General features: G+C 31.2%; 1 protein-coding gene across 2 annotated transcripts in view; it reads left to right on the forward strand.

Moving 5' to 3' along the window:
- Positions 1–790, forward strand: part of mre11 (double strand break repair nuclease mre11) — a 167,991-nt gene extending 167,201 nt beyond the window's left edge. For both annotated transcript variants that reach the window (XM_089596247.1, XM_089596248.1), the window contains exon 12: positions 629–790. In XM_089596247.1, coding sequence (XP_089452373.1) covers positions 629–694 — 66 coding nt within the window. In that variant the 3' untranslated portion in view covers positions 695–790. The remainder of the gene's footprint in view (positions 1–628) is intronic.
- The last annotated feature ends 11,625 nt before the right edge of the window (positions 791–12,415 follow it).

Here is a 12,415-nt window from a genome sequence, read left to right on the forward strand (position 1 = left end):
AAAATTTTATTTAGGTTTCTCCAGACTCCCGAAGTTTCTCAAAAAATTGTATTCCAATAACCTGATATTTAATTACGAATAAATATTTTTGTATTCATCTTATGCATGCAAATAGCTATATTGATTTGTATAAATCAGAAAAAGCTTATTAATAAAAAAAAAAAAAAATTATGCATGCAAAAATGATATACGTATGCAAATCTGGGAAGAATCGTTCCAAGATTACTGAGAGGGTCTTGTTAACGTCTAATGATTTAAAAAGTTTATCGCGCTTGCTGTTTTACACGTTATGGCATTGTACGTGACTTTTAAAGGTATATATGCTTTCATTTATGTACAACATTTTAGACTCTTACGGTAGTTGTGTCACGTTTAGGTGTGTATAAATGCTACTTTCTCGTATCTTACATTTATTTCCATACATCGTTGGTAGTTTCAGTTCTGTCAGTACTGATATACAAAGATGCGTGCCTTGCCGCATATAACACTAGGAAGCTTTGTTACTGCCAGTGCAACCAAGTTTAAAGTTTTAAATTTTTTTAAGTAGAATCAGTATTTTTATTCCATATTGTGTAACAGAGTATTTCTATAATTTACAACGTTTGTAATAATTATTATGTGTTTTTAGCCGTTCCAAAGCAGCAGCCGAAGGGAAACCAAGCAGCTAATTGATATTGATTTGGATTCGGAATAATTGAAATAATTTCTTACGTTAAGTATTTATAGTATTATTAGTAGTATTTCTATATGCGATGTATAATTGAAGTCTTACAAAAATGTGTCATGAAAGTGTTGATTGATTTTAATAAAAAGAGATTTTTTCCAAAATCTTGAATGTTACTGCTAAATAAATGATTGCAACCTTTTTTAATTTACAATAGAAATTATTTTTTGTCGTTACCACAAACAATTGAAAATAAGTTCAAATTGCAGTAAGTTTTATAATTTAGAGTTACGATACTTTAATTAAAGAGGTATTATAATACATACTTACTTTAATATAATTTATGCTTTAATTATTTATGCTCAAATACTTGCAAATAATGAAAAAGACTCTTTCCTATTTGCCCTTCTCATGTCAGTGACAATTGGATAATATTATATTTTGTTTAAATTAACAGTTATGTCAATTTCCAACTTTTGTTAAATAGTTGTTAAATTGTTTTAGTATACTCTATTAGATAATAATGGCAGATGTACGTATAATAAATTTGTAATTTAGAGTTGCTACTGTTAAACATCAATATTTTTAAAGGAGTTAGGTTCAAATTTACTCATAGTGATATGTTTGTACGGATTATTGCTCTAACTATGAACCTTAATACCTTTTGTCTACCTGGCTCATCATCTTATGAAGAAAACTAATTATTTTCTGTAAAAGATTTATAATTTTGTATAAATCCTATGTTAAAAATACAAACTTTTGTAAGCAATGCCTCAGAATTTTGCGTATTTATTTGTGTAGAAATTTCAAATATAGATTTATGTTACCTTGTTTCATAACAACTAAGAAATCCGTGTTAGCACTGAAGTTTACCCTTAAAAAAAAAAAGGAGTCTCCGTAATGATGCATTTCATTTTCAAGTAACACCAACTATATCTAAATAACAAAGTATAGATAACTTTTGTATTCCAGTATTTAGTACTAAAAGTAATACTTTGCAGTGTCTGGAAACTATATAGTATGTAATATAAAGTATATTAATGTAAATTATGTAATTTATAAATTCAGGAAAAAATTTCCTTCGGATAACTTTCTTAGAAAATTCGTAAAGGTTACTTCCTTCGTTGATATTCTGCACTGTTTTTTGGGTTTATGAAATGTGTAAAAAAAACGAATGAAAAAAAAAAGCACAAAAAAACACAACCGTGACGTCCAAGCTTCTGCACTAAGAGAAAACTGCAGCGTCTGCTGTCCTGTATGTACAGCCGTTAGGCAAATTTATCGAACAGCTCTCAACTAGATTAGTGATCAGTGGTCCTATACCACTTGGTGTGCCTGAGCGCCCAGTGTAGATTGGCAGTACTTGTAGTTCTATCCAGCAGACTTTCAACGTGTATATAGTCTGTCGGTGTATTTAAAATATGGAACAGTTTATCATCTAAAACTAATTATTACTTATTTAATCTTACAGTGCTTCAGTAACTATAGCGTAGGTTAATATGTGAGTAATTTGTATACCAATATGAATATGTAAACAAAGGATTAACAATGTAACCCCCATAACCTGATTTTTTAAAAGATTGTGTACGTGTAAAGGTATACTATATTCTTATACGTAAAATTTATAATTTTAAATATTTATGTGCACTTAAATTTAAAATTTTCATACCTGAAAGAAATCTATTCATTAAAAAAGCAAAAAAAAAAATTAAAATATTTCTAAGAAAAAAATGCAAATTGACTGAAAATGAAACAAAGAGCTGTGTACTTACTTTAAAATGATAAAATTATACATCTTATTGTTTTGCACATAAATTTCAATAGGTTTTACATATCGCACTGCTGCTGGGCATTACGGCAGCAGTAGAGAAGAAAAGGGAGTATCTAGAATTGCATACGTAAGGGGTGCGTAAGTGACATTGATTGCAGCAAATCCTAGTGACGTATGCACTCTTGCGAGCTCTTTTGTATTAATAATTAAAAATACTGTGCTGCAGTACTCTGCATGAACCTTGAATACGAACGAAAAATCGCTACAACCAACGCTCTTGATCAAGACATCTAACGTTATTTAGTAATAAAAATTGTTCTAAATTGTACATTTAAACAGTTTTACACAATTTTTTACTTTAATATATATTAACTTAACATTTACACCAACTTAATTGAGCATACCACGTGAATTACAGTATTTTCTCTCTCACTTTCTCTCTCTCTCTCTCTCTCTCTCTCTCTCTCTCTCACACACACAACTTTTAATATGGTGATAAACTCTACCATAATCATACTAAGCTCTTGCGTAGCTCTCAATTGCTGGAAGAGGAGCGAGTAAGAGCACAACTGATCTACGGTCACTTTTAAATACTATCACACACATAAACAACTACTAGATTGCTGCACAAGTAGACGCCAGTGTTATGCCAGAAGAGTTTCTACAGGTTTACCGAGCACAGAATTGGTGCGGGCTCAATACTTGACGCTAACATAACCCTGAAGCTTTGCTGTCGGAGATGACTCGAGAGATTGCTAACACCAATGCTACGGCACAAAACGACTTAGTAGCAATGATCGGGGTGACCCACCGCAGCCAGCCGTCAAACCAGGTGCACATTTTTCGAGAGTACGAGACTCGTTTTAAAAAGCGGATTTGCGTGGAAATAAGCATATAGGCGCAAATTTTGGAGGCACTTGAAAGGGTATACCAAATGTGCGCCTACGAGGAGAGGAGTGAAAATGTTTTTCTCTCTTTTGAGTGTAACGAAGTATATTCAACTGACTCTTGCTCTTGCTCTTGCTTTAATGTTATCTATCAATCTTATTTAACTAAATCGTGGAACTAAATAATCATAATTATATGCATGGACTTTTGATTTTAAAACATTTCTTTTTTATTTTGTCCGTACGTAAACACTTATTTCGGAATCCAATATTATTTTGCAAAAATATTCAACCTTTTTTTCAAAGACGTTAGTTCAGCTGAAACTATTAATTTAATATTTTTCCTTATCATAATTGCCATGAACTGTAGGATAGGCTCTAGAGGTTATTAACGAACATAAGTGACTTCAAGATCTAACTCGTCCGAAGTTCCGATAGCTCTGGAGATTTCAGATTATAAACACACTTTTGAGTTATCTATTAAAATCGTTTAAAATACTTATCAACGTGAGAATATTATAATATTCAGTTATAATATTTTCATGCTGATAAATATTTTAAACGATTTTAATAGCCAACTCGAAAGTATGTTTTGAACGTAAGGACAACGTCCCGGCCCTCATCAAGTACAAAAATCTCTGATTCTCACAAAAGTGATGTAAAATGGAAAATATTATTGATCGAAACAGCTTAATCTTTTCCTAAAATAAAAACACACACTCACTTACTATGTATTAATGAAAATTATGTATGAGCTTAAGACTCTCATTTTTTAGAAATCCATACTGTAAGTTACAAGTGGTCGTAACCGCAAGGTATAAATTATAAGAAATGTGAATACAAGCCAATATATATATATATATATATATATATATATATATATATATATATATATATGCTCCACATGTCAACCCTCCTAAATAGAAAACAAAATTTCTACTGCACCAAATATTTTTTTTACGTAAAAACAATCAACATAAACAAAAGTAAAATAAACTACTAACAGCAAAGTGTGGCGCTATTATCGTTTTCAAGTATGGTTAAACAGAAAATTTTTATTTTTGCGTGTACCCAAAAAACTGCCCGAAAAGTTTTCTTGAACAAATATATGTAAAAAAATTATCTCATTTTGTTGTTCCCATGGTTTTTTAATTATTTTTTCTATTCAGAGACTTGGAATGAGATACAAACTGTATTTAAAATTCTTTAAACAATAACAACAAACAATTAACTCCTTAACATTGTTACTCATGCAGAATATCATACCGACCAAAAGAACAAAACTTTAATTCTTTATTACATGCCAAAGGATTATCTTAACAATTTTTAATACAAGCTTACGTTGTGATTAAAAATAATCGTTTGAATTATATAAGAACCATTAAAGAAAAGTTAAGGATTAAATGTAATGAAGGCTTATTATTAGATACTGTTATTAGCAGTGCTTGAAATATTTGAAAAACTTTTGAAAATAAATGAAAAAATTGGTAATCTTTATATTTTACTATCCATACATACATTGGAGGTCCTAGACACATGCAGCAACGCTATCCAGACATCGTGGCTATAATAAAGAAATGTGGTAAACCCGATTTATTTATTACTGTAAAATGCAATTCGACATGGAAAAAACTAAAACTAATATTATCTGAATTCCAAAAAAAAATCTTTCCGAATGATATTTTAAATATAACTGTTAAATAATTTTATACAAAATTACAATCTATTTTAGATGATATTACTCACAAATACAGTTTTGGTGTGAAGAATTAGCTTACATTTATACTATAGAATCTTAGATACGTGCATGGACTACCACATGCACATCTAATAACATTACATCCAAACAATAAGTCAATTACCCCTGAATACTTTGATGAAATGAGATCAGCCAAAATACCTTCCAACCATTAAAATCTTGCAAAATAATTTATCAAACATATATTGCAAGATCCTTATAACTTACGTAGTCCATGTTTGAATAAACGTAATAATAAATGAATCAAAGAATTTCCTACATCTTTCACTCATGTAACATCGTTAAAGAAAAATGGTTACCCACAGTGTATGAGACAAAATAATACTGTAAATAATTGTCGTAAAACTTAAAATAAAGACAAAATTATGGTTGATCACTCAATGGTTGTACCATATAACAAATTTTTATTAATAAAATACGAGTGTCGCATAAGTGTTGAATATTGTGCATCAATACAAAGTATTAAATACATATATGACAACATTTATGCAGGTAGGAATGAGCGTTTCTGAAAAATAAAAGAGTAAGTAGTTATGACACTGAAACCTTAGACAAAATTAAAAATTACGGTGATGGTAAATATTTGAGCCCAATAGAAGCAGCTCTAAAATTGCAAGAGTTTCCAATTTGTGGTAGAAGTCAAAAAGAGGTGAATCCACCCATTCATCTTAAAAGTAAGAAAAACTTTAAATTTGAATAAAGTAAAATTAAAAACACAATGAAAAAGTGTCAAACAGCCTTTACAGCTTGGTTTAAGTTAAATAAAATCGACGGTTGTGCAAAATCTTTCATGTAAGTTAACATTCCAGAAAACTGTATTTTTAACAATAATCGAAAGATTTGGATAGAAAGGAAGAACGTAAAAAAAATACAGCAACCAAAAGACTGAATACAGTATCTCCTAAAGATCATAAACAATTTTTTTTTAGTTATTATTCAATAAAAAGCATGATGTATTATCATTAAAGTATTTAAAAACATGTAACAATATTAAATACATGCACAACATTCAAAGGTACTGCAGTTGTTATAGGTTTAATTGATCTGATACTTAGATTGATGAAATTTTTAAAGAAGCTAGCAGAGTTGTGCTTTCTATTTAATAACAACAGTTTAAGTAAGCTTTCAAGGTGATACCATATGGTTAAAATATAAAATATACTGTATAAAAGATTTTATTGATAATAAAGAAAACAGAACTCTTCTACCGATCAGTCAATTTCTTGAATTGAAAGATAAATTACGCTTATAATTCAATTTACAAGTTCTAAAAACAACTATCTTAAACCTTAATAATAATACTCAGAAAATTGCATTGTGTTGTTATTATTATGTTTAGTTCAATGTATATTTAGTTAAAAATGATCAAAAAATATTCTTAAAACTATATATGAACACACTAATAGAATTTTTTTTATTGATGGTCCTGAAGTATCGGGAAAAATTTTTTTGTACAAAAAATTGATGAATTACTTCTTTTCTTAAATTTAAAAAATTCTATCAATATCTTGGACTGGCATTGCCCCAATATTGCTTGCAAAAGTAATGTCCAGTCACAAAGTTTTTTGTTTACCGCTAGACTTAGACAATATAGGAAGCTTATTTTTAGAGATGAAATCCGAAACAAAAAAGTTCCAGAAAGTTGATTAAATAGTTTGGGATCAGGCATTAATGATTTCTAAAAAAGCCTTAGAAATAGCAGACGGGACTTCGCGTAATCTATGTAATACAAACACACATTTTGGAAACAAATCAATTAATTAAGGAGATGATTTTCATCAAATTTTTCGGTTACAAGATACAGTAATAAAAATATGGTAATAGTTGAGACTATTGAATCAACATACTTATGGAAATTTTTGTCTATCTTTTTATAAACTTTTAATATTCGTTCGATGAATATTGATTGTTTAAAATTGTTATTAGACATGGGAATACTAACAATATATTTTTAAAAATATTTTATGAGCGCAATAAGTGTTCGGATATTAAAGTCATATTGGCTTTTCATGATGGATACACTTATTGTCTAAGTAACACAATATCATTTCAATTGAACGGAAATATATTAACTTACTGTTGCATGGATAATGTATTTCACAAAAGTGTTGATAAATCTGACAGCATTTTTATATTAATTTGCAATTGAATTTTTAAATAGTGTTCGGAAAGGTTTTCTACCCCATAAACTTAATTTCAAAGTTGGAGCAATAATGACATTAATACAATATTAAAGTAAATGTGACGGTTACTGCAGCAATAATACACGAGGGATGATTAAAAACTTAAGTATCAAGAATTTTATACTGCAACAATATATATAAAATCCATTTATTTGCCATTCTGGTGGTGTTAATTAACAGATAAAAATAATTATTTTGCAAATTAAGTATAATTCGTAGGGGAATTGTACAAAGACAAGGAAAATAGAAAATTTATGCCAATCATTGTGTGTTGCATAAAATGTAAAATTAATTATCCGATTGCGAGGATTGAGAGTGCAATTTAAATTGCGAAATTTTAATACTCTTAATAGTAATTGATGTATAAAAATATAAATAGTGCCAATTTCAAAACAGAGGAAAAAAGTTTTTGTTAACTGTACATGATTTACGGGCTGTCTAAAGATTTTGGTAACTATTTCCGTAAAATTGCAATAACAATTTATTGTAGGTCAAAAGGTCAAATGTTTATACATAATACAACTTTTTTTTAAATCCACACTCTGAGTTACTATGTGATTGAAAATAGTATGTATTAAATCAAAAAAGTTTTATTCAGTCTCTGTAAGACTCTTTAATCTGAAATACGCTCTATTTATAAAGACTAAGGAATCTAACTTAATGTTTGTACATTTATGTAGTATGAATTTTGTCAATGTAGTAACCTCAAGGTATTTATAAGGAATGTAAATATAAGCCAAAAAAAATAATACATGTATGTAGTAAAATATTCACGTATAATTGGATGTACGTTGTACTTTACTGGTAATAATTATATTTGATATAATTGTAGTAAAAGTATGAGTTTTCTTCTGCCTCCAGCTTTTTTTCGTCGTAAATAGGATGTTCATGATTTCTTAGGAGTTTCACAACGCATAAATATTGTTTAAATCCTTAAAAGTTATTTTAGTATTTTAAATTATGGAATGGTCTTACTAACAAGATGTATCAAAGTAACAATATTTATTTTGATGTATCCGAAAAAAATTTTGATGACACATGAAAATCAAATAATAAATTAAATTAAAAAAAAAAAAAAAAATCTACCACGATGTGGATTCGAACCGTGAAGTGCAATACGATCCATGAAGCGGCATAAGCCTTATCCATTTCAGCTACATACAGCCGAAGGACACATGAATCCTTTTTCAAAGTTACATATGTTTATAGATTTCCTCCAGAACTTGTCCTATAGTTCACAGCAGTTAGGATGTGTAAAATTAATAAATTAGTGGTTAAAGCTGTATTGAAAACCTTAAAAAATAGTTGAAGCTGTATATTTTTCAAAAACATTAATGGATTAGTGAATGTTAAAAGTACGGGAAAATTACAAAATAATGTATTGTAATCATAAGTCTGTGCATATAATTATAATAAGCATTTAGTTCCACGATTTAATTAAATAAGATTTATAGATAACATTGAAGCAAGAGCGAGAACAAGTATATATAGCATTTACTCGGTTGCAGAGTCAAAAGAAAAAAACTCGTGTCGTCACTTGCTTTGGCTGTGCACTCAGCTATACAGCTTTATAGCTGACATTTCCACTCTTCTCCTCGTAGGTGCACATTCGATACACCCCTTCCACACGTCTCCAAAATATGCGCCTATATGGACATTTCTACGTGAGTCCACTCCTCTCCTAGTAGACACATACCCCTACCATGCTTCTCAAATAAAAAAAGAGTATGTGCCTAGTTGGTCACGACGGGGCACTCCAACCAGTGGAAAAAAGTGGGCACACTCCGTAGCAATGCAGTCAGCCATCTCTCTACTAATCTTGGGCAGATGGCGTTATTCACCAGCTCAATATTAGTAGTTTCTGTATTTCCGTCTGCCTTAACTAAATTTCGATAAATGTGTAACAAGCTGCGAGATGGTAGCAGCCATAGGTCCTGATGTTGGTTGGATATACGGATTTCATCATTGGTACTGTAAGTTGCGGGTGCGTATGGCTGATGAGCATGAATCTCATAGTGTGCTATGAACTTATCACAGTTGACAGGAGATTAAATGCTTAGAATTTTTTCCATGTTTTACGTGTTGAAACAAAAATACATAAGTTAATGTTCACCACGGCCTTTTGTATTTAATCCTAAACTTTTTAGAAACTGAACATTTTTACGTGTTAGTTGTCTTTGACGTGTTGACAGTTTGACTGTCAACGCGTTGTCGACTGACTGTTGGAGCACACGTTGAACTACTTATATAGCTCTATACGATCTTCATTATGATGAAGGTTTTATATGTAACCTCACGGTTATGACTTCTCTCAACCAAAAATTAATAGCTATAATTATACCTGTAAATTATAGCTACATTATAGCTATAATAACCCATAAAACAGCTATAAATATAGTTATAAATTATAGCTGTAAATTTTTTTCTAATTCATTTACATAAGAATTGGCTTACATTTGGATTTTTAAAGGTCAATCATAGTACTTATGCTATCATCCGTATGATAACATCGAAACTGGGGGCCTGAAATATTTTTAAACAATTTTTGAGAAACGTAAAATACTTAATCAAAAATGCTTTAGGCCCCTAGTTTTCATGTTATCATACGGATCATAGCATAAGTTATCTGGTTAACTTTAAAAAAGTCCGATTTCAAACCAATTTTAAGCAAAACTTAAAACTATAATTCATAGCTATATTTATAGTTATTTTATAGGTAATTAGAGCTATAATATAGCTATAATTTATAGGTGTAGTTATAGCTATTATTTTTTTACTGAGCTTTTTGAAAATTGACTAAATTACTAATTAAATAAGGAAAGGAACAGCTTCCTTTGGAAACCTTGAAGTGGTCGGGACCGATGTCGGGAGTGAAAACATAAGAAATGGACCGTGAAAGGATAGTGCAAATACGACTATCGAAAGCCGGGTATGAGTGGCCTAGGCTACAAGGCCGTCAGGATCAGTGCCCCTAACCATTTCGTAACTACTCCGCAGTTCCAGGCGGGAGCCGGTGGACACGCCGCTTTGAGGTGCCCCGCGGATGCGGCCACCGCCGAAGCTGTCTGCGGACGGTTAGATCTGGAACGACTAATAAAGAGTCGAGGCAGCTGATGGCCGTAACGAAAGTGTCTGTCTGGGACTCCGATTGTATCGATCATAGAGACTTGATAAAATTTAACTTTGGGTCTCTTTGGGGATACAATCGGTACGACCAACGGGCGTATGGATTTTTCCCAGTTGGACCTAAGACGGGTCTTGCCTGGTCGTAGATGGATAATTTCCAGATTCCCTGAGTAGCTCTCAAGAGGCTGCGAGCCCCAATCGGAGGCAACCAGCTGGAAAAAGGGAGCAGTGCCAGCCAGATATCTGGAGAACATCGCTGTGCACTACTTCGTGCGTCGCTAGTCCTTCTGTACTCATGCAGTTCAAAAAGAAAACTATAAAATGGCAAGTTCTAAACTTAGACGCTGTTATGAAACAGGAAAAGCAATTGAATCAACACGGTGAGTTACTCCCAGATAGTATTCAAGCCATATTCTGTGGTCCATCCAACTGTGGTAAGACAAACAGTCTACTAGTTCTAATTGTAGACTCAATCCTGGGCATGCAATGAACTAAGGTTTGAAAACGTCTCTTTTATCAAAGTCGCTTAATTAGCCAAAGTACAAGTTTTTAAAAGAGCTGTTGGAGCCCATGGATGACATACAATTCTTTGCATTTAGTGAACATATATGAAGCAGTAGTATCTCAGATGATGCACTACCCAACTCTATCATGATTTTTGACGACATAGCTTGTGAAAAGCAGGATAATATAAGAGCTTTCTACTGTATGGGAAGACAAACAAATGTGGACTGTTTCTATCCATGCCATTCATATGCACACTCTATTGAAAAAAATCATGTCGGAAAACCATGTGGAAAACCATATGAGAAAACCATGTAAAATCATCTGGTTTTTTCACTCCGTTTTCATGTGGTTTTTTGTCTCAAAAAACCATGTGGTTTTTTGTTTAAAAACCATGTGGTTTTGCGTTCCAATAACTTTTTGTTGTTTCAAAACCATGAGGTTTTGTGTTCCAATTACAATGATTTCTTGCTTAAAAACTATGTGGTTTTAAAAATTCATGTGGTCTTTCGTTAAAATAATAATGTGGATCTTAATAAACGACGTGGTATTGAAAGAAACTATAGTTTTCCTACAATGATAATCTATTTTGACGGGCTTTGCTTTGTAATTTACGAATCAATCATCACAACTCAAGTTTTCTGAGCTAAGTATCTGTCCCATGTTCTGTGTACCTTCCTAACTGTACACAACTTAAGTCACTTTCTAATTTCTAAATAAAATAGTTAGAATGTGATATCATTTTGCATTCGGAATTCTATCGGCTCGTTATAACGAAAGTGAAATCAATCCTCTCCACATTTGAAGTACTGATTTATATCCCAAAGAAGGTAATGAGATTTTTTCAATATATAAACAACATATTTAACAAATCTACTTTAAGCAGCAATAGGTATACATAATATCGGTAGTTGAAATAATTATCAAGGAACCTAAGTATTGTGACAGTGACAGCGTCCAAAGCTCTGATAAAGAGGAACAGTCATCTTAAGCAAACCAAAATGGCATGCATATTGTCAAAAAATTTGTATCTGCACTTTTACACTGAAATAAAGACATATTAAATCATTAACTTTTAATTATTTTTTATAAAACCATTACAAAATGGCAGTCAAAAACCCTAAAATAATGACCGTTAAAAAAATTCTCATTTTACAAAAACCACATGGTTTTAAAAACCACGTGGTTTTTAAACAAATAATCCACATTAATAACAATTGTTGTTGGAACGCAAAACCACATGGTTTTTCAAAAACCACATGGTTTTTAAACAAAAAACCACATGAAAACGGAGTGACAAAACCAGATGATTTTACATGGTTTTCTCATATGGTTTTCCACATGGTTTTTTTCAATAGAGCAAGTACCAAAAGACCTTGTGAATCTTTTAGCTCTATTTCGTCAAGATAAGCTGAATTTGAAACATGTCTATGATGATCATGTGAACTCTGACATGTCGTATAACCAGTTTTAAGATCCCTGCAGAAACTGTTGGAGTGATGATAAATATGGTTTCGTTGT

The sequence above is a fragment of the Copidosoma floridanum genome, unplaced genomic scaffold (assembly GCF_036245765.1).
Source record: "Copidosoma floridanum isolate Cflo_tuat_1 unplaced genomic scaffold, Cflo_Japanese_pri ptg000030l, whole genome shotgun sequence".
Lineage (NCBI taxonomy): Eukaryota > Metazoa > Arthropoda > Insecta > Hymenoptera > Encyrtidae > Copidosoma > Copidosoma floridanum.